The sequence below is a fragment of the Zalophus californianus genome, chromosome 12 (genome assembly GCF_009762305.2).
Source record: "Zalophus californianus isolate mZalCal1 chromosome 12, mZalCal1.pri.v2, whole genome shotgun sequence".
NCBI lineage: Eukaryota > Metazoa > Chordata > Mammalia > Carnivora > Otariidae > Zalophus > Zalophus californianus.
In genome coordinates, this window is record NC_045606.1 from 18,597,314 (window position 1) to 18,620,569 (window position 23,256).

At 46.7% G+C, this 23,256-nt stretch overlaps 1 protein-coding gene across 11 annotated transcripts in view; it reads left to right on the forward strand.

Annotated features, from left to right (window-relative positions):
* Positions 1-23,256, forward strand: part of ATXN7L1 (ataxin 7 like 1) — a 230,425-nt gene that overhangs the window by 192,576 nt on the left and 14,593 nt on the right. For all 11 annotated transcript variants that reach the window (XR_003516382.1, XM_027573333.2, XM_027573335.2 and 8 more), the window contains 4 exons: positions 5,523-5,806; positions 9,001-9,083; positions 9,989-10,245; positions 20,788-20,980. Coding sequence is in view for 10 of the 11 variants with exons in the window: in XM_027573333.2 (XP_027429134.1) it covers positions 5,523-5,806; positions 9,001-9,083; positions 9,989-10,245; positions 20,788-20,980 (817 nt within the window). In the remaining variant the exon portion in view is untranslated. The remainder of the gene's footprint in view (positions 1-5,522; positions 5,807-9,000; positions 9,084-9,988; positions 10,246-20,787; positions 20,981-23,256) is intronic.

Consider the following 23,256-nt stretch of genomic DNA (forward strand, 5'->3'; position numbering starts at 1 on the left):
CCTCTGCTCTTGCAGACATCACTGGGCAGGGAGAGGAATCCACTGGGTGCCAGGAGAGCCATTTTTCTTAAAGCCAGAGCACACCCTCCTGGGTCCAAAATGATAAATTCAGACAGGCCCCCAGGAAGAGGACGTGGCAGCCAAACAACACAAAAGCAGCAAGGTAGACCTCTCCCCCACAGAGCAAGAAGGACGAGGAGGGACTGCTCTCGGCTGTGGGATCCCTTCCTGGGACCAGAGACAGAGGTACAGCGGTAACCAGGACCTGACGACTCCCAGTGTGTTCGGCACAGCAGGGAACAAGCTGCAGTCCTGGGCTCCCCAAAAGAGTTCATCCCCAGTGGACAAAACAGGCATTATGAGAGCAGCGGGACTCCTCTTTCCCTTTCAGACACTGCTCCTGTGAGGAAGGTCAATAGTGAGGTGATTGGGAGACTCCGGGGAGCGCGTGCGTGCACCCCTCCAGACGGAGAGGGATGGAACCTGAGGGGCTTCGGCCAACCTCAAGGGTCACTGCCAGGCTTGTGTAGCACCTAAGCACACAGAGTAATCTGCTTAGTCATCTGGATGGCTCCAGCCGCCCACCCCCTCCCAGCGCCCAACAGCATACGGAGGGGTGTGAGTTACCGGGATCCACGCGGGGGAGATGCCCTCACCGTGAAAGCAGGGGTCAGCATCTTCTGGCTTCTTTTCAGTGGAAAAAAATGAAACCTGTGACTCGGGGTCCACTGCCCAGGGCTGGGACTCTGTACTGGCCGGGTGATGGGAGGGGAAGTGGGGAACAGTGAGAGAGGGGACAATGGGAGAAAGCCAGGATGCGGTTCTGAGGCCATGGCTTCCAGACGGCCGCACTCCCACGCCCTGGAGTGTAGAAACACGCGGGGACGGGAAGCCGGTGCTCTCCGCACCTTCCTGAGCTCGTAGCTGAAAAAAGATGGAGTCTCTGGGATCGGTTTTCCAATCGAGTGGCACCGTCTTGTGGTCATTTCCTCCTTTGTTCATCAGTTTAGGATCTGAGGGCTACTGCCAACAGTGGTGAAGAAAAGAGACTAAATATCCCAGTGGACGGATAGCTGACATTTATCCTGGGAATGAGGTTGGCAAGAGCAAATGGGAAGGCTTTTCACCTCTCTCTGTCTCTCTCTGATTCTTGTTCTTTTGGGGATGGGTGTGCCCCTTCCCGCCATCACTGAGCTGCCTGCTTCCCTGTCTTCTTTTACCTCCCAGCAGAAGTACCTTCTCAGCTCAGACCAGAGGCAGGTTACCTTAGAAGCGAAGCCCGAAAGGGGGGGCAAAAGGGACACCAAAGATAAAAATATCCAGGTCAGGGTTGCCTGGCTGGCTCAGTCAGAAGGGCATGTGACTCTTGATCTTGGGGTTGTGAGTTCGAGCCTCACGTTGGATATAGAGCTTACTTAAAAATAAAATCTTAAAAAAAATATCAGTTCCCAGGTTCTCCTCCTTCATTTTTTCTAAAGATTTTATTTATTTATTTGTTGGGGGGGGGGCACAACCAGGGGGAGGGGCAGAGGGAGGAGCAGGCTCCCCGATGAGCAAGGAGACTTGATGCAGGACTTGATCCCAGGACCCTGGGATCATGACCCAAGCCGAAGGCAGACGCTTAACTGACTGAGCCACCCAGGAGTCCCTCTCCTCCTTCATTCTATATACAACCGTTCTCTGTTAGTTACTAGACACTCTTAGATTTCTCACCCAAAATACCTAGAGTCTCCTAACCTCTTCCCGCTGCCAACACGGAGCCCATCCACCTGGCATCAGAGGTGTTTACTCAGTGGCTCAGCCCCTTACTCCTCACCTCGTCTTTGGAACCCTTTGAAACACTCTTGATCAGACTTCTTTCCCCTAATACCTCCCATTCCAATGCAAGAAAACTCAATCCACAGAACTTCACATTAGCGTTCTCTTCTAGTTTCTGATGGGCTCCAAATCCACATCCTGCCTACGGACGTTGGGATTGAAGTCCAGCTTGAGTTCTGGAAGCGTTGGCAGTACAGGGTATGAATGAACCACACTTGTTATATAGTGGAGAAAATTTCAAATTAGGAGATCAGTCACAGATATTAGCTGGCCTGGCTCAAGCTCAGTTACTAACACACAGTTGGGAAGAAGCATCACCAAAAAGATGAGTCAACTGGCACTGTTCCAAATGGCTGGACCTAGTGTACCTGTGCTCTCGTAGCTGAATTAAGGAGCCCCTTGGAGCTGGACGTTGACTTTAGGGGAGAAACGCAGGCTGTACTGTAAGCATCTGAGGACCATTTGGCTCAGTTTTTAAATTTATTTCAGTTCATACAATTGCTCTGGATTATTCTATCCCAAAATCATATCTTTGTCTGCTAAAATCATGGTACTCAACATGTGCCCTGGCCATTTGTCACAGAAACTGGAGGCCTTCCCTTTTCTCATACCAGCTCATGGGACAAGAGCTAACCCAAGGGTCCTAATTTCTTTTCCTGAATTTACTGGGCTTCATGAAGAAGTATATCAGAGAAGGCCGCTCAGGCGCTAGAGAATCTTCCCACCTAGTATTCCATCAACACTTGAAGTTTAACTTCTTTCTTTAAAAAAATAAAAATCAACAGATCAGAACAAAGGTGACTAAATCAATAAGAGCTTTTTAAGCAGGCTTTTATAATGTGTATTTTAAAAGTCAGGATATTGATGTATAATTTAAGTTGCTTGAATTTGAGGGGGGTCGGATTGTATTTTTAATTGTGGCAAAATACACATAAGAAAATTTACCATCTTGGACGCCTGGGTGGGTCAGTCAGTTAAGCATCCGACTCTTGATTTTGGCTCGGGTCATGAGATTGAGCCCCGCATCGGGCTCTGCACTCCTCGGGGAGTCTGCTTAAGATTCTCTTTCTCCCTCTCCCTCTGCCCCTCCATCATATCCTCCACCCCACTGTGCACGCACACGTGCACACACACTCTCTCTAAAAAAAAAAAAAAAGTGGAGAGTGCCTGGGTGGCTCAGTGGGTTGAACATCCAACTCGGGTCATGATCTCTTGGGTTGTGGGATCAAGCCCTGTGTCAGCCTCCATGCTCAGTGGGGAGTCTGTTTGAGATTCTCTCCCTCTGCCCCTTCCCTCCCTCACTCTTGCATGCTCTCTGTCTCTCTAAAATAAATAGACCTTTAATAAAATAATTGAATTGAATTTTTTAAAAAATAAAGAAAAAAGAAAATTTACCGGGCGCCTGGGTGGCTCAGTCGGTTAAGCGGCTGCCTTCGGCCCAGGTCATGATCCCAGGGTCCTGTGATTGAGCCCCACATCTGGCTCCCCGCTCGGCGGAGAGCCTGCTTCTCCTGCTCCCTCTGCCTGCCACTCTGCCTGCTTGTGCTGTCTCTCTGTCTGTCGAATAAATAAATAAAATCTTTAAAAAAAAATTTACCATCCTAACCATTTTTAATATATAGTGCAACAGTGTTAAGTACATTCATGGTGTCGTGCAGCTAATCTCCAGAACTCTTTTCATCTTGCAAAACTGCAACTTTACACCCGTGGACCAGCAGCTCCCCATTTTCTCCTCCCCCAGCCCTTACAGCTACCTTTCTACTTTCTGTCTTGGAATTTGACCCCTCTAGGCACCTCATATAAGCGGAATCCTATAGTATTCATCTTTTTCTGACTGGCTTATTTCACTTAGCATAGTGTTCTCAATGTCCATCCGTGTGTCAGAATTTCCTTCCTTTTTAAGGCTGAATAATACTCCGTTGTATGACTAGCCCACATTTTGCTTATCCAATCATCCACCAATGGACAGTATTTGAATTGTGCCGCTATGAACACGGGTGTGGGAATGGCTCTTCAAGACCCTGAGTTGTGTTAGTGTCTCGTAAAACTGAGTGAAGGAAGCCTAGAAGAATTCCATATCCCGTGGTTTTACTTTTTTTTTTTTTTTTTTTTACCATTCGGAAAAAATCAGGAATGCAGCACTAATTTCACCAGGTAATATCTTTCCAGCTTCTCGGTGTGCCGACTTTTCAAGGGCTTCTTGTGCCATTCTTCAGCGATATGTGAGTGCTCTGAGAATTGCCATTAAATAGAAAGTTGCAGCAGTCTAGCTCTGTCTCCATGATTGAGACACTGATCAAAAACAGAATTATCAGGGACTTGGTGTATTACTAAAACCCACTGTCCCAGTTTCCCTTCACACGGGACTTGAAGTCCCACACCATCCTTCCCCAGGCCAAGAAAGCACGTGGTCCCAGGATAGTCCGGGAAGTCCAGCTACAATCTGCTTCACCACCGAGTGCCCTTCTCACTGGCAAAAACCTATAAATAACATCTGTGATCCGGTTTCAGAGTCAGCAAAGGGGCAAGGGCTGAGGGGTTGCTAAAATAATTTCATGGACAAACTGACCAAAAAAAAAATGATCTGTGAATAAATCGTAGAGAAGGAAGAGCTCGCCAGCCATGTGGACAGATAAGACTCCTCCCCTGCAAAACCAGCCTCTCTTTCATGCCCTACATTGTCTGCAGGCATGTATAAGCTATATTCTAGATCATTTGGCATTCAAATAGCTAAGTCGGCTCCACTCAGCTCAGAGATGATTGGGGGGCTGAAGTGTTAGCATTCTGCCGTCCTGCAAGGAGGAAAGGGAATCTGGTTCAGGAACCAAAGGAAAGCGTATTCATCTCATCTCATCTTTTAAGACCCCGAGACAGACTCCTCCACCGCCCCCCAGATACAGGGTCCTCCACCATTAAATGCACAGAAATCAAATGCATATCCATTACAGTAGAAATCCTAGGGAAGTGGAGCTGAGGTGACAGATTTTGAAGAGCAAACATGCACCTTTGTGCTCTGTCTTCTTAAAATTCATCCTCTCACCTGCCAGCCTTGAGAATTGCCTATTTACATAACTAGCTGCCTAAAATGGAACATTCGATAATGTTACACGGTGCCTCACTCCGTTTGAACCCATCCCCAGGATATGAGTGCTCCAGAAGTCCTCCAGCAGCATGTAGCATGGTGCGCTGGCCTGCCGCCATGCCTCCGTGTGGCGTGAGCCTGTCAGCACTCCCGAGCTAAGCAGATGTCAGGCCTGCTCGCCGAGGTGGGAGACCGGCAAGCAGCAGGGGGAGGGGACGTGATTCAGCAAGTGGCACAGTAGCACACGGTCTTCAGGGGACACACAGCATCTCTCCCCGAGCTTCCCAGCGGGCACCTTGTTCTGCCCAAGGTGCTGTCTCCGAGACCACCAACAGAGAGGGACTGAGAACGGGGAAACTGCAGGATCTGTGGGGACAACTCGGTACAGGAGGGAATCAGCTCTGATGCCAGCCCTGGCACTGAGCCAGCCTCGACCCCCTGCTGGTCCTTTCCACGGCATGGCTCTCCCTCCTATCCAAACGGGAATCCTGCTGCTCGCTTATAAGAGGAATATAAATAAGTGATAAGGAAGTGTTCTGATGACGATAAGCGCGTCTAGCTTCTCAGCGGACCACATGTATCAAAGAAGGCAATTGTGTGTGTTTGTTCATTTATTTTTCAGCGTTCCGGTTCCTGTAGTCAGTTTAGAGAAAATTCCTAACCTAGTGAAGGCAGATGGTGCCAATGTCAAAATGAACTCTACAACCACTACCGCGATCACCTCCTGCTCCACCTCGTCCTCTGCTGTCTCCACCCCACCTTTAATTAAGCCAGTCTTGATGTCCAAGTCAGTGCCACCTTCCCCAGAGAAGATCTTAAATGGCAAAGGAATTTTGTCCGCCACAATAGACAAGAAACACCAAAATGGCACCAAAAACAACAACAAGCCTTACAGGAGACTTTCAGGTACGTGTCTGTGTCCTTCGAGTCTGGCTCACGATTAGACTGCATCTGAGTCACATCCATGACCAAGGAGTGCTGTGTTCTTATCATGGAGCAGGTCCGTTTTGTTGTAAGGGGAACACGGGATTTACCTGCCAACAGGAACCCCCCACCTAAAAATGCGAGGGAGAACGGGGTTCTCTTATTTCCGGGCCACATGAGGGCTCTTGCTCTCAGCTCAGTCTCAGCAGGAGGGGTCCTCCTGGCCCAGGAGGCAGGATGCCTTACACCAACCACGACAGCCCATGCACTCTGAGGGTCTTATCAGGCTGACGGGCTGTACCCGCTCCAGGTTCCGTAGAAGCCTCCCTGCGAGGAAGCTGGACAACCACAGGGATGGATACCTCACAGTAGGTCAGGGCCGACATGGGACAGGACCGTGACAGGCTGTCTGCCCCGCTCTGTGCTTAGGTCAGTTGGCTGCCTGGTTGATTCTGTAGTCTGGGGCTACGACCGCCTTTCCCACATAATCAGTTTGGAATTCCCATTTGGGAACATTTAGGCTGGCACAGCCGGTGCGAGGTTGAGGGATTTCTCTTGGATCTCCTTCTCGGTTGTCTGTGTAGACACTCAGGATGCCCAGAAAGGTGCACAGGGCCGAGCTTGGAGGCAATAGTTGCCCTTAGGGGCCCCCCTGTGGATGATGTTTGCTTTGGATTTGTTGTGGAACTAAATCTGGCGGTTCTGCTTTCTCCAAAAGACCAAGAAAAGCTATAAACTTTATAACTTCTTCATACACCAGGGGCATTTATCAAATGTTGACTGGAAAAAAAAAAAAAAGAAAATACAGTGAAAGCCACCTGGTAAAGGAGAGAAACTATGCCCTGCAGTAGGAGCATAGTTCTGAATCAGCCTGAGAATCGTGGGTCCTTTTTATTTTTTACTTCATGTTAATCTGTATTTCAGGTTTTCTATTTTACATCTATAACTGTTAAAAAAAAAAAATCATTTCTTGAAAGCTCTTTGGACCCAAAGCATGCAAAAGATGTTTACCCTAAAAATCTCCCTATGTACTGTTCACACCACTCTCAAGAAAGAAAGGTAGAGCCTGGCGTTCTCTTTGAGCATTGCGGGGGCAGGGGGAGCCAGTGTGGACAGGGTCCCCAGCTCCTGGCTCTCTTCCTGGATGGAAAGTTGAAGTTCACTCCACAGAGGTGGGTGGCAACATCCCTGGAAAAACCAGTAGGCCCAGCTGGGCAGTGTCCAGAGACAGAAGCATGACCATGGCTTCCAGACTGCGCCCCAACCTGAAGTTGTAGAGGGGTTGTTGGGGGTTTTTTTGATGTTTGTTGGTTTTGCATTTTGTCGGTTGTTTTGTCTCATTGGGTCTTTTGCTTGTTTCTATCTCGCTTTCACATTTGGCAGCCAGCTCCTACGCCCCGGCCAAACAACCTGCTCAGTTGTAGGCCAACGTGAGCGCTGGTGTGGATCTGGGCCCGGGTCTGACTCTGACAGGCCCAAGGGAAAGAACTCAGTGGCAGGCAGCCTGGGGCCTGGCGCCCAGGCCCTCCTCGGTGGGCAGAGAGGGCTCGGAGGAAACGGGCGTCTCCAAACCTCACAGTTTTCTAGTCTTAAAAGAGAAGCTAAAAAAAAAAAAAAAAAAAAAAAAAAAGGTTGGGGGGAAGCCCCTGGCTGGCTCAGTCAGAAGAGCATGAGACTCTTAATCTCCGGGTCGTGAGTTCGAGCCCCCCGTTGGGTGTAGAGATTACTGAAAATAAAATCTTTTAAACAAGAAGAAGATGATGATGACAATGACAAAAGCCAAAAAAAGGGGGTGGGAGGCATTTTGATGACCAGCCGGGTGACCTGTCTTTGGACCTAAGAATGGTTTTTATTACAGCCATCATCATGACCACCGTTGCAACCACCACAGGCCCCAGACTTTCTATTAAAAACAGAACACATTCATTTATTATGCTCAGAGTTTCCCCCACCAATCTCAGACAGCTTTTCAGGTAAGCTCTTTTTAGTTTGCAGCCATTCAAACCTCTTAAGGAGACACCCCGCCAAACTGATATACAACCCCCACCCACTGACACTGTTGCCGGCCTCCCCGAATGCCCACAGGAGCTGTCCTTCCCTGTGCTGCAGGACTCAGGTGGTTGCTGGGTGCCTTCCAGAAATAGCACGGACGGACTACCCAAGACGTGGACCTTTGAAGCTGAAAGGGTCCTTAAGGGATGGTCTCAGGTCCCCTCATTTTCCGGGGAGGGGAGCATTTTGGTAATCCAGGAGGGGCAAAGGATCCAAAGTGGGCATGGAAAGAGTAGGCTCCTTAGAAGTAACGTAACCATGAGCCATCAACAGTCCAGTAAGAAGGCAGGAACTAGAGAAAGCTTGACCTCCCTGCAGCCATCCTTCATCCCCACCGGGTTGGCTAGCCGTGGCTCATTCCCATTTGGAGCCAACAGGCGCCATGCTGGGAGCAAAGCAAGCTGTGAGACCAGCAGGTCTTGCCCTCTGTGCACCTTCAACTTCAGATGCTCAGACAGCCACACACCCAGACTTTCCCCCTGCCCCCGCCTGTGACACCGCCAAACATTCCTGAATCAGGTCCAGAATTCTGGTCGGCAGGGCTGTGTGGAAAGCCCGGTGCTGAGGACTTTGCAAAGCACAAGAGAGGCGGGTCACACTGACATGGCAAGGAATAATCTCCCGCTTAAATGGTGAAAACTAGCGGGAAGGCAAGGGGCTGGGGGAAGGTGACGTATTCTTGGAGCTGCCCAGGAAAAAGTGGCCCTCGGGCCTCAGGTGGCTCTCCCTGGTCTGCAGCCAGCTACACCCGAAGTGCCAAGTGCTTGGGGAACCGTTTAAGTGAAATAAAGTGTGCGAGCATCAGGGATCCCTGCCCTCGGTGCCTGCCCCCCCGCCCCCCACCCAGTCCCTGCGCCTTGTGCTGCGTCCCGCACCCTGACCGAAGCTGGACTTGGAACTCTGGGGTCAGAGGGGAGTGCCATTTTCCCCTGAGTGGTTCTTGAAGCATTTTAGCAGCCGGTTGGGAAAAAAAAAGAGAAAAGAAAAGAAAAACAAAAAACCAGATTGCCTGACAATGTCTCACTTGTTGGTGCAAATGTGCATTTTTTTTTAAATGTAGTCTTAATGCCAAATCCTATTTAGTCTCCTTTTTTCTTATATTTTTTGTTTGTTTCTTAAACCAGAGAGAGAATTTGACCCAAATAAACACTGTGGAGTATTGGATCCCGAGACAAAGAAACCTTGCACAAGATCCCTCACCTGCAAGGTATTTCTCTTTCATAAAAAATACTTCCTGCTCTCGCTGGGGCCTTTGTCGAAATGTTTGCATGCCACTCTCTGCACACGGCAGGGTGTGGAACCTCGACATGACCCCCAGCTGTTCTTTGTAAGGGAAATGCTTTCTTCTCTTCCATGGTAGCAGAGTGCCTGCCTCAAGCTGGCTGGCTTTTTAAGAAGGAAAAAAAAAAAAATAGGCTTCCCCTGTTACTTGTGAGGCCAGACAGTAAATTGTATTTATAGGCACTCACAGGCGGTTCTAAACCCTGCTACGTTTTAATGTATGCAGGCGGCGGCGGCGGCGGCCTGAAAGGCAGCCGTGGAGGGGAGGACCAGCGGCCGCGCCCCTGATCCGGCCACGCCGGGTGGCCAGGGGGACAGCTGACCCAAGGCGGCCGCCATTGGGTAGCCCCCAGCCCTGTATTTCATGCTGAACTGCTAGTGCTTCTTGGGATCGAGGCCGTGGCCCCCCTCCGCCTGGTGGCTCTGTGGGTCTGGGCCACAGCGAGCCTCCCACCTGCACCTGGATTAACTCTAGCGCATCCTCACCATCGCCTTTCCTCCGAGAGGTTTCCGTGGGCTCTGCGCTGAAGCTCGTCATCCCGTGCCAGTTGTTGCTTTTTTGTTTTTTGGGTTTTTTTTTGTTTTGTTTTGTTTGGTTTTTTTTTTTTTTTGGTGGAAGCTTTGGCTTCTTAACGCCAGGAGTGTAGGGCATGGTTGCATTTGCGTGGTGTGTGCCTCTTCCCAGCCACAGAACGGGAGCTGTTGCCTTGAAGTTGACTTTTCAAGCACCTCTAAATTCCCATGAATTGCTGTTTCTGAAATGGAGGGCCTGGGGAAGCAGGTTTATGTGCTGATCAAAGAGGCTGTGCTTTTCATCTCTCTTCTCCTTAGACACATTCGCTAAGCCATCGGAGGGCAGTCCCAGGCCGGAAAAAGCAATTTGACCTCCTTCTGGCCGAACACAAAGCCAAGTCCCGGGAAAAAGAAGTGAAAGATAAAGAGCATCTCCTGACTTCGGCGAGGGAAGTACTTCCAAATCAACCCGGGCCGGCGCAGGACTCTCTGCCAGGACCTTCAGGGAGCTCTGGGCCAGAACCAAAAGTCGCCTCCCCTGCAAAATCCAGGCCACCTAACTCTGTGCTTCCTAGGTAAGTCCCACTTTGGCAATAGAAGCCCTGAGTCCTAGGTCAAGTGACTAGGTCAAGTGACTTGCCGGGTTGTGTGTGGTCTGATCACATGGCAGACGAAAGTCGTAATAGTCCTACCTCCTAAGGCGGTTGTGAAGTTTAAGTGAGATTGTGGGCATAAGGGGCTCAGCCAGTGCCCGCCACATAGCATTTGGTGGATTTTACTGTGGTCATCATCATCATCATCTTCATCTTCATCTTCATCTTCATAGCAGACCTTTATCAGACCGAGCAGGACTAATCTGGAAATTAATACGTGGAAGATGACATATCAGCCCTGGGCAACTTTCCAGTTGCCTGAGTTTTTAGATGAGTTGGACACTCCTGGTGCAGAGAGTGGGGTAGTCATCATACCTTAGGAGCCCATTTGCCACAGTATTTTGTGGGTTTTTTCCCACAACCCTCCTATGATCAGGGCGAAAGGAAAACTAGCATCACAGAGGCTGTTTGTCCTTACATCTCCCTCCACACCAAGAAAGCTGAGCCATCTGTTTGGGGTTTTATTTGGTTGACCTGGACAGAGAGGAAAGAACAGAAAACAGAATTAAAACCCATTTGGATTAAGAGTTATTTAAAATCCATGCACGTCTGTTTTGATGGGCAGTGGAGTCCTGAGCAGCCGACCAATTTCCAGGTAATAGGACAGGGAGCCCTTCATCCGAAAATATTTATCTAGTGCTTGCTCCATAAGCAAGGTACCAGCATACCACCTTTTTATGGTGCTTCACTTTATTGCGCTTCGCAGATACTGCACTTTTTTTGGGAGGGGGGGTACAAATTGAAGGTTTGTGGCAACCCTGCATCGAGCAAGTCCGTTGGCACCATTTTTCCAACAGCGTTTGCTCACTTCGTGTCTCTGTGTCCATAAAATATTTTTTAATTAAAGCATGTATATTAGGTATAATGCTATTGTACACTTAATAGACTGCAGTATAATGTAAACATAACTTTTATAGGCACTGGGAAGCCAAAAAATGTATTTGATTCGCTTTATTGCGATATTGCCTTTCTGGCAGTGGTCTAGAACCAACCCCGTGCTCTCTCCCAGGTACGCCTGAACTATGTCAGGTACTTTCAAGCCATGGCACAGAGATGAATGCAATTAGATCCTGCTTTTCAAGAATTCAGAGTTTAGAAGATAAGAGACTCGGATATCCATAACTTCATGAAAAGGAAACATTAATAATAAAATAATGAGAAGTGCAGATAGTGGTATTATCTGATCATTTTTAAGGTGTACAGCATGAATCTCAAAGGGTAATTGTCCGGTCGGCAAGCAGGCATTAAGAGAACACAGTTAACAAAAGAAAGGGAAGGAGTTGATTTTTAAAGCAAAAAGAGATATTTGATGACAGTTGGTACGGATCTGCCGGGTTCTCACCCTCTTGCCTTCCACTTTGGTGCAAGCCTGATCCCGTTCAATAGCCAGAGTCCCCTCTGCCAGAACCGCCAAGGTCGGCTTCAGGTGCCAGAGGACACGGTCAGATGGAACAGCCACACGCACACATTTCCTGCGTCATCAACATCGCCGTGGTGTTACCGCTGACTTCCATGTCACATCATTTTGCAGGATCATTTTATAACTACTTCTCACGGTAACGCCAGAATTTGGTGAAGGATATTTATTACCTTTCCTGAGCTTTAGAGTTAAGCAGGCAGTTCTGTTCCAGATTTCCGGGAAAGGCTTCAAGTCTCTGTACGGTGGCTTTCAAACTTTTGTGGCTGTAGAGCTTTTTTATTCCCACAAAACCTTACACGGTACCCAGTATAAAAGCAGAGACCTGCTCCACCTAAAGCCAGCTCCGCTCTGCTCCCATCACACATGGACCCAGAGCCTGCTGTCCCCCAGCCCCTCTAAGGGATTCCCTTGGAGTCCCCAAGGGCTCCAGGGAACCCAGTTTGAAAACCGTGTTTTACTAAAGGCTCACCGTAGATTTTGACTGATGGAGGCACTTCACACCCCCGCAGAGTACCTGGCTTAACGGTGGAGACAGGGGGCAGCCATTAAAAATAAAACAGGTAGTGGAGGCTCGAGAGCAGTTTCTTTTCTTTCTTTCTTTTTTTTTTTTTTAAGATTTCATTTATTTATTTGAGAGAGAGAGAGAGCACAAGCGGCGGGGAGGGGCCCAGGGAGAGGAAGAGGCAGACTCCTTGCTGAGCAGGGAGCCTGATGTGGGGCTCAATCCCAGGACCCCGAGATCATTGACCTGAGCTGAAGATCATGACCAGACGCCCAATTGACCGAGCTGCCCAGGTGCCCCGAGAGCAGATTCTTCATGTTCTTTTTTAATTTAATTTTCAGGGGAATGTTTGTCAATAGAGAAATGCCAGGTATTTATGTTCTCGTAAGAAAGCAGAAAAAAGACTAAGAGTGAGGTTCATCAGCAAAAAGAATGCCTCTAAAAGGAAGAAGGAGGCCAAGGAGCACATTACAAATGTTGGCTAACAGAATAATTGTTAAGGATGCTTTTCAAGGTTGATATAAGCATCAGAAAACTCAGGGATGAACTCGATTCCAAAATTTGTAGGAAATAATGTCCTTTTTCACTTGTTTTAGTTAGGATGAGACCCCATAAATCAGAGATTGAAAAAACATGATCAGAATTTGATGTCCTCCTTGGGGAGCCTGGCTGACTCGGTCAGGAGAGCATGTGACTCTTGATCTCAGTATTGTGAGTTCGAGCCCCACGTTGGGTGTAGAGATCACTTAAAAATAAAACCTTTAAAAAAAAAAAAGAATTCAATGTCCTCGCATAAAATTTAAAACAACATTTATTTTTCTTCATATTAGAGATACACAATATATATAATAACTATTTCAATCACAGTAGTTCTCTATACTTGGCAAAAAAAGAATTATCACACATGAATGGAAATATTATAATCCCTTTCAATCGTGAATTCCTTTTGTAGGAAATGCTGACACGTGTGAATTTTTTACATGTCGTTCGGTAACCTTGAAGATACTTCAGTTCTCCTATCCTTGAATTACAACCCTCTCTTGTCAAGGGTTCCTGAAAAAAGAACTTAGGTCTAGAGCTGGAAAAGTTAAAGTCAGTAGCAAGGGCCGGAACAAGGTTGGAAGTGCAAATGTCTGCTCCGTGCTCACTAACAAGATGAGCGCGGCCATGTTTCTGAGCCTCCGCTTTTTCAAACTGCTCATCTGTAAAGTGGAGCTAAGAAGAATTAGGCGAGAAGTACCAAGTTCCTAATACTCACAGAATTAATGGTAGCTGCTAGTAAGTGGTAGGAGTGTTCCATGGAAAGCAGTGTGAGTAAATAAAGACCTTGGTGCCACCTGATTTCCATTTGCCCATCCTCCTGGCCACTGTTCCCATCCTGGGGCCCTTGAATAGGGGCCCTATGCTCTGTTTCTTTGCCCCAGCCCCAAGGGAACATATTACATGCCCCCAAAGAGTCCAAGGCTATGGATGACCAGCCCAACCAAACCCATCAGGACTTTTTTGGGAAGGGGAAGGAGGGCAGAGGGTTGAGCCGAACTCTGACAAGTCAGTCTCTGGCCCCCAGGAGGGAGGGAGGAAAGGTAGGCCATGGAAGCCAGTAATGACAAAATCTGGGCACATTCCCCTCTGTCTTGTGGACGCTCACACATCTAATCTTAAAGTATAAAAATAGCGGGGGCCTGGGTGGCACAGTCAGTCGGGCATCTGACTCTTGGTTTCGGCTCAGGTCATGATCTCAGGGTCCTGAGATCGAGCCCTGCGTCGTGCTTGTGCCCAGCACAAAGTCTGCTTGAGGTCCTAGGCTTCTCCCAGCCCCTCTGCCTGTCCCCCCTGCTCATGCGCTTGTGTTCGCTCTCTAAAATAAATAAAATCTTTTATAAAAATGGCAAAATCCAAGGAATCTTAGACTGGCACGGGTAGTGGGGAGAGAGGCAGAAGTTTCTAGATACCTGAAAAAGGGCAGGGATGATTCTGGAGTGAAAGCAACTCCAGCTGGCGCCTCATTAGGATGTTATTGCCACACTGTAAGACTTGACTTCATGTGTGTCCCTCTGTTTTTTCTACATCCATTTCTCAATATGAGGGACTTTGAAGTCACACAGATAGTGTCAAGTCTCATTTCCACTTCTTATTAGCTTTGCCACCCATTCCCTTATCTGAGAAATATAGATGTTATACCCACCTAAAGCAGCAGGTACGTTGCATGAAAAGATGTACGTTGCATGAGAAAATGTACGTTGCATGTCTAGCACATAGGAGGGACTAGTTAAGATCGATTGTCGTGTGTTCTCTTCCCCGAAGCACTCTGAGACAGACTGATGCTCATGCTTCCTCAAAGGGGTGGAGGAGGGAACTTTCTCTTAGTTTCCCTGAGTGGAACTGGACAGGGATCATTGATTGTCATATAGTCTTTAGACCAGACTGGTAAATGGAGAATGGTGGGTGATGTCATGCTGACATCAGAAGGGTGGATGGCAGCTCAACAAACTCGAGTGACTTTTTCAACAGACTCTCATGACTAGTTGCCCCATTCCCCATCACTCCTCACCAAGCCTTGTTTTTCTGAGACACAGGTTGGTTCCAGCAAACTTTTTCCCCTCAGGTTCTGCCCTTGGGGTACAGTGATCAGATCTGGAACGTGTTGAAAGCATCCCCCACTCCATTATTGCCAGGAGGGTGCCTACATCTTGAGTGAAACAAGCCTGCAAAGGAACAAATTCAGAGCTCCTTCTTCTCAGGGTGCATGTGCATCATCATTCATGATTCTGTCTCTACTGTCAGAGCCCATTCTGCTCTAGACACAAATTCCTGTGCTCAGCTTCGCTCTGTAGTGTTCTCCTCCCCTCATCTCTCTTTTATCTGGTAATTAGAATTTATTATGGTTTCAACCATTTTTTCTTTTTCTTTCCATGATTAAACTTTTTTAAAAATCAAAGTAAAATGGGCACATAGTTCAAAAGTCAAATAGAACCAAAAGACTTAGAAAGAAAACCAGTAGTTCCTGCCGTCCTGGGGGGTCTCTCTACCCACTCTGTGTTAGAGCACCTGTTTCCTGGGTTCCGTTGCCTCCCTGTCTCTTGGTTTGCTCCTTTATCCTGATGGAATATCTCCTCCATCAGCTTCCTGTGAAAAGGTGCAAAGGGGGTCAATTTTTAGAACCTTTACACAGCCGAAAATGTTTTTATTCTCCTCTTACGCTTAATTGATAATCTGAGTATATAACTGGATTGAAAATCATTTCCTTACAGAATTATGAAGACATTTTTTATTGGCTTCTAGCACCAAAGGTTCTTATTGGGAAGTCTGTTACTCTCTTTGCATATGACCAGTTTTTAATCTCTGAAACCTGGGGCTCTGAAGTTTCACAGGGATCATTCAGTATGGGTCTTTTTTCATTCACAGTACTGGGTACTTAGTAGATCCTTTCAGTCTACGAACACCTGTCTCAGGGATAATTTTGTATGTTACACCTTGGCTAATTTTCTACCCACTATTGTCTTTATTCTCTTTATTGACCTCCTGTTAGTTGCATGTTGGACCTTTTGCTCTGATCTTTTCATTCTCTTACCTCTTTTCTCCTGCTCTCTTAATCTCTTGTTATACTTTCTGAAAGATTTTCTTTTATTTTACCTTCAAAACTGTATATGAAATAACCAATTTATGATTCACTTTTTTAAATCTTTGGGATCTGGTTCTTAGATAAAAAAAACTTCTTACAATTGCTTCTTTTTTTAAGATTTATTTAGTTGAGAGAGAGAGAATGCACAAGCGAGGAGAGGGGCAGAGGGAGAGGGAGAGAATCTCAAGCAGACTCCCCACTGAGCCGGGAGCCCCATGTGGGGCTTGATCTCAAGACCCTGAGATCCCAACCTGAGCCGTAATCAAGAGTTGGATGCTTAACCGACTGAGCCACCCAGGCACCCCTATCCTATGATTGCTTCTTATAATATCCTACAAGATACTGTCATTTTGCAGAGGTAATACAATTCTAATATCTTTAGGATAGGTTTTTTAGTTTTTTTCTCTTGGCTTCATTATCTTCATTTCTTTCATGTGTGTGTTCATGCATTTGATGTTTGGCTGGTCAGTCTCATGATGGAGATGTTCCAGGAATGTTCAGTGATCCCTAACCATTCACATTTAGAAGAGAAGTGCTAACAGGCTGATTGGAAGTCTTTGTGTGGGACTGTCAACAAAAAGGTCATCAGGTCACCAATCAGCCTTTTTTTGGAGGGTTCCCAAAGGCAAGATCTAGAAGGCTTTTCTCTGGGGCCATTCAGTTTCTCAGGGTAAGACTTCTCCCTGGTGATGTGCCTGGTGATAGGCATTTTAGGAATGACCACTAAGGATTTGACCAGAGATAGCCCATGGTCACCTTATTTCCAGCCCTGTGCCTCTCTCCTGATCTCTGCTGAGCCTGGTAGCCCGTTGTCTAGGGTCTCTCCAGTTCAGTTTCTCTGGAAAGTAAACTTTTGTTCTCTTGTTGGAGAGTTGATTGGAAGGGGTAGGGCCTGGCAGGAGCGATGGTGAGTCATCTGGCTGTGTGAGGTCGTAGTGTTGACCTGTGGGTCCAGCTACCACATGGGAAGACTTTCAACTTTCCCACTAGGTTTAGCCCTCACCTCACCCATGACCTTTGCAGCTTGAGGTAACTCCAGGTGCCCTGCTTCTCAGAGGTTCTGTGGTAGGTCAGCTCCTTGCCCTGTGGTTAACACTTCTCCAGACACATTCTTTATTCTGAAAGTATGTTCAAGTCTCGTGTTCACACTGTATCAGCTGGGATGCTTCAGGTGCAAGTAGCGAAAAACCTGGTCTTACTAAATGCTTAAATAATTAAAAATTTTCTTATCACACGTGACAAGAAGTCCAGAGGTGAAAGGGCACCAGTCCCCAAAGATGAGGAATCGGCTCTCATTCCCTGCCTTTCTTTTACTCCATCCTCTTTAGTCTTCCGGTTTCATCTTCAAAGTTTATAGCAAGATGGTCACTTCCAGGGACATCCAGAAGAAGGTGGAGACCACTTTTTCCTTGTGTCCCATTTTAAAAGTGAGGAAAATCTTTGCAGACTCCCCCCAGAAAAAAATTATTTAAGTATTTCTCATGCCCTTTTCCAAACCAATCATTAGCAAGATGAATGAGATTTCCATTATTGGTTTAAGAGGTAAATGGAGGCTGGGAAGTAACCACCATAAGGATCACTGTATTTCTGCTGATCTCTTCGTCCTTAAGGGCCATGCCTTTTTTATCCCTTTACTGTGATTTTAGTAGTGTTTTGGGAGGATGAGGAGATAAGTGTGTTCGATCCATGTGGCCTGTGTAACAGGAAGTTTTCAGCTACTTCCTTACACGTATCTGTACTACTAGCTCACTTTCTGGGTTTTTTTCTGTTTTTTTTTTTTTAATTTTTGTTACGAAATTTTTCCCATGTACATAAAAGTAGAAAGAATAATAAAATGAACACCTGCATACCCAGTTTTAACAGCTGTAATGGTAACATTTTGCAATTATGTTTATTTCATCTACATTTCCTGATGATACATTTTGAGGTAAATTGCAAATATCATGGCATTTCACCTCTAAAGATTTCCAAATCCATCTTTAAAAAGTAAAGATATTTTCCTGTATAACCAAAATACTGTTAATCACACTTAACAAAATCCAGCTAACTTTTATCTCCTGCAGGACAAGGAGGCCCTATCACCATGGGGAAGACCTCCAAAAGAGCCTGCTAGAAATTTTAGAAACGATGTCAATGTCCATCAATAGGCTAGTTAAGTAAATTATGATATATCCATACTATGGAATATTGGGGCATATTAAAAATGATGATATAGTTCTACACATGGAAAGATCTCTACAACATCACTAGGCTGGAAAAAAAAAAAGCATGTCTCAAAATAGTATGTACAGTGTGATCCAGTTCTTGCTTAAAAATGCATGTGCCCATGTATGCACAGTAGAGAAATCTGGATGGATATAAATCAAAATGGTAATAGTACTTGATCTTGAGTGGCAGGATTATGGATGCCATTTTCTTTCTTTATATGTTTCAGCATTATCAAAATTGTTTCAGTGTTTGGGTCTTCAGCTGTAAATAGGCAATAATGTTGTTGCCCCTTCTGATACGGGAGAGTAGGTATCTGGGAATGCACCTGAGGTGATGTGTCCTCTGGACTATACATTTGGAACATGCAGAATGAATGGCATCTTTGTTTTCATAAATATAGGAAGGTGATAGTCAATAATGAATTGTCACACCAACAGAGAGTTCTTAGAGTAACACTGAAAAACTACGTGTGGCCTTGTTTTTGGTTTCTTGTGGGTTTTTTTTTTATTGTGACAAAATATACATAATGTAGAATTTACCATTTTAACCATTTCTAAGTGTACGGGTTCTTGGCATAAGTACATTCTCATTGCGGCGCGACTGTCACCACCATCCATCTCTAGAATTTTCTGTCTTCCCATACTGATACTCTGCACCCATCCCCCAGTACCTGGTAGCCACTGTTCTACTTTCTGTCTCTATGAATGTGACTACTCCGGGTACCTTACATAAGTGGAATCATACAATATTTGTCCTTTGTGACTGGCTTATTTCACTCAGCAGCATCATGTCCTCAAGGTTCATCCGTGTTGTAACTGTGTCCAGATTTCCTTCCTTTTTAAGACTTAACTAATATTCCATTGTATGGATATACCATATTATGTTTTATCTATTCATCTATTTATTGATGGACATTTGGATTGTTTCCACCTTTGTGGCTTTGCTTTTAAAGGACTGTGCTTTGAGGATCTGGTTTGAATCAGCTATTTGACACCTGGAGAGAATTGAGAGTGAAAATGAGGGAGAAGGGAGAAAATCAACAGTGCTGCTTCCTGCTGCTCGAAGGGGCAGCTCTCAAAGCAGAATGCAGAAAACCCATTCTTTTTTAAAGATCTGGATTTTGGGGCGCCTGGGTGGCTCAGTTGTTAAGCGTCTGCCTTCAGCTCAGATCATGATCCTGGGGTTCTGGGATCGAGCCCCACATTGGGCTCCCTGCTTAGCAGGGAGCCTGCTTCTCCCTCTTCCTCTGCCTGCTGCTCCCCCTGCTTGTGCTTGCTCACTCTCTCTCTGACAAATAAATAAATAAAATCTTAAAAAAAAAAAAAAAATCTGGATTTTTTTTTTTTTTTCCTCGTGAACTCCTTTTGCTCCCTGTATTTCACCCCGGTCAATCACCTGATAAAAATGGAGAAGCAGGAGAAACAACTGATAACTTACCTCTTCTAAGTCTTTTACTGATACTGATGTGTTTGGTTTGTTCTTGCATTTGCCTTGTTTTGTTTTTTTTGCTACTCATGAAGCATGCAGTGCTTCCTACTGTGACATTGCTTTTCTGTAAGCTTAGCCTTCATGGAGATGAGATCTGCGGGATTGTTCATACACAAGGAACTCGTTCATTCCTTCATTGAGAAATATAGTTCTTCAGCACCTACTGTAAGACAACCATGCCGGCCTGTGGTTCTAGTGGCTTGTCAAAAGTTAAATGGAAACATTCATCCTCAGAAGATACAATTAAACTACGTGTGGCTTGATATTAAGAAACACATCTGGAGCTCCTGGGTGGCTCAGTCGTTTTAGCATCTGCCTTTGGCCCAGGTCATGATTCCAGAGTGCTGGGATCAAGCCCCGTGTTGGGCTCCCTGCTCAGCGGGGAGTCTGCTTCTCTCTCAGCCCCTCCCCCCGGCTAGTGCTTTCTCTCTCGAATAAATAAATAAAATCTTTAAAAGAAAAAAGAAACACATCTGGGGGTGCCTGGGTGGCTTGGTCACCTCTGGGGCACCTGGCTGGCTCGGTTGGTGGGTCTGGTTGGTGGGTCCATAGTAGAGCCTGCAACTCTTGTTCTCAGGGTCGTGAGTTCAAGCCCCACGTTGGGTGTAGAGCTTACTTTAAAAAAAAAAAAATGGGAAAAGAAAAAAAGAAACAGATCTGGCTGCGGAGTAAGAAACTTGTGCCCCATCACTGGGACAAAACCTTTTTCAATGCCAGTGTGATAACAATTGCATAAAGCTATAGTTTAGTAGCCAAAACACAAGTATAGGGCTATCTTCCATCATGACTGATATTTTCGTAATTGGTTTGAAGTTGTTTACTTGGCTGATCTTCCTGTCAGTTTCCACTTTCAGGAAGAGGCAACAACATGGCAAGTACAAATTACTTACATGCAAATAGATGAGTAATTGTTAACTGAATTCATTAGAAGACTAGTTTTAAGTTAATTCTCTATTACTGTATTTTATATTCCACTTACACTGTTGTTTTCCCCAGTGCCTGAACTTAAGCAGGGCAGAGCCTAAGCGCCACAGGATCATTGTAGAAAGCTAGTTGATGCTAACCTGATCTCAGCCTGAATTTTTCCCTTGTGTAAATTTGCCATTGACCCGCCTTCCTTGATGTATCCAGAGAGCCGATGGGTCTGCCTTCTGAGCTCCGTTCAGCTGGGTGGGTCTTCCTCCCTCAGCCAAGTTCATGCTGTCCGTTCTTTCTTGCCCTCAGACCATCATCTGCAAATAGCATCAGCAGCAGCACATCTTCAAATCACAGTGGCTACACCCCGGAACCCCCCCTGCCCCCCACTGGAGGTGACCTCACCAGCCGACTGTCAAGTGATGAAGGGGAGATGGATGGAGCTGACGAACCCGAGAAGTTAGACTGTCATTTCTCTACCCACCACCCCAGACCTCTTGCGGTAGGCCACCATGTTTCCGTCCATGCATTTCCCCCTCCCCTGGTGCCCTGCGGGCATTTAGGTCATCCTGCCAGACAGCGCGGGTTCCTAAGGAATGGCTGCCAGAACAGGGGTTGATGGAGAGGTTTACCCTGAGGGTAAATGACTGCCTTCAATTTACCCTTGAAGATCACAGAAGGTTCCCTACTGGTTATAATCCTTTAAACCCCTGAGTATCCATGGTCCACCTTGAAGCGAGAATGCCTGAGAAATGGTGTCTGTGTAAGTGCACTGGGGAGCTGACCTTGCGGCCTTGCCCAGCTAAAAATGGAGCTTCTGGTTTCCAGAGTTCGTCTAGCTCACCTGCTTTGGAAACTGTCTGTCTTAGCAGCACACCAGGGGCTGGCCCTAGCTGCTTTTCTCCCCTGTTGATTCTGAGTTTTATTGTTATTAGTAAGTGTGACCATATGGCACCAGAACTGTGAGAGAGAATGTATGTGTGTGTGTGTTGAGGAGAGGAGAGGAAGAAAAGCATTTCACATCAGCAAAGGTACAATTCCTTCCCAATTCCTTGAGAGAGTCCACTTTCGACAGGTCAGAAGGTCATTGAAACCGAGGTGGGAAAGGTAAGGAGGCATGAGCTGAAGGCTTGTTTATGTTTGCCCTACAAGCACTTGAGAAGGGACTGCCTGGTGCTACCATCACGGAACCAAATTCGGGGGGCCCAGAACGTGGGACCCCATGGCCCGTTTTTGCTCTGGTCCCAGGTTGAGCTCTGCAAGGTTACCTTTGACTATCCCTAGATGTCCTGAGCTGTGTGGGGAAAATCCATCCTGCACTGGCACACCTGGCTGGCTCAGTGGGTGGAACGTGAGACTCCTGAGCTCGGGGTTGTGAGTTCGAGCCCCACACTGGGTTTAGAGATTACTTAAATAAATACAATCTTAAAAAAAAAAAAAAACTCAATCCTGCGACAAGATGGAGTGAGTCCCTCCTCCCTTCTGTCTGGCCAAATTCACTTCCTGTTTCTGGGGATGATGGAGACCTGTGGTTCACCAATAGCCTGAGACTTTGCTGCTTGGCCAGTGCAGAAATAGGGACAGGGAGGAATGCCTTTGACTGCCAGGAATAGAACACTGAACTCGTATATAGTGTATACACTACAGCCATTGATTCATCTTATGGAACAAGAGGTCCAGAGGTAGGTGGTTGCCAGCTTGGTTCAGCATCTCTGCCGTATGGTGCTGCTGAGCGAGACTCTCTGCAAGCCTCTTTGCCTGTCGTACACGGTCTCCCTGTACCTGCAACAGCTCCCATGTCACATCCTCACCCACTAACATTCTCCAAAGGGCGGAAAGGGATGAACAGAAAGGGAGTCTTTTTCTAAGGTACTATCTTATATCATTTCTTAAGGAAGGAAATCTTCCAGTGAGCTCCCCCAGCAGGCTTCCACTTCCGTCCAGCACAAATGTCTCACGTGCCCACCCCGACACCAACTGGGGGCTCCAAACGATGGGATTGCGGTGACACAGGATGAAAGTAGCCATGATTCATCTCAAGGTTCTGGGAAGGGAATCCGCCCCCCCTTCCCTGCTCCCTGTTCTGTGCCAGATACCAGAACAGAAGGGTGGCTCCGTTAGGCAGGAAAAGGTGGGGAGAAGTACAGGTCGGGTGGCAGTGGATGAGCCAGGCAGCCAGTGGAGTCTGCCACGGTGGCCAACGCAGTGAAGGCACAGTATGCGGCAGAGAACTGGAGCCTCTTGGGCGTTTAACCTTGCATCTGTGTTGAATTAGGGACATAGGTAGCAAAGACAGTAGGGAGCCTCCAGCTTCTGAGTCTGAAAGAGAGACTGGACTCTACCGGAAGGCCAGACTCCAGAGCATGAGGTATTTGTCCAAATGACAGGCTGCCAGGCTCCAGTGGATTAGCTCAACTCTGGGCATGGCGGATTTGTACACCCTTAATGTTTTGCTGATTTAAATGGAAAGCCCATGGATTATTTCCTAGCTTTGTCCTTTTTCTCAGGATCAGTTGATATATTAAATCATTTTTTGTCATAAACGGTCATTCAGGGTGTCTTTAGCAACTGGGACGAAGGAAGAAAAGATGTCTAGACCTGGAACAGCTCCCACATGCTGCCGGGAGACTGGCTTCCACATTGGAGAACCCCCTTTGTATATTTTCTTGCTCCATCTGTAAACACTTGATATGAAAGTGCAGGAAAGAGTTTTTCATCAGGAGTACCAGGTTTGACGGGTGACAAAATCTTAATGCAAAACCCCCCAAACATAAGCAG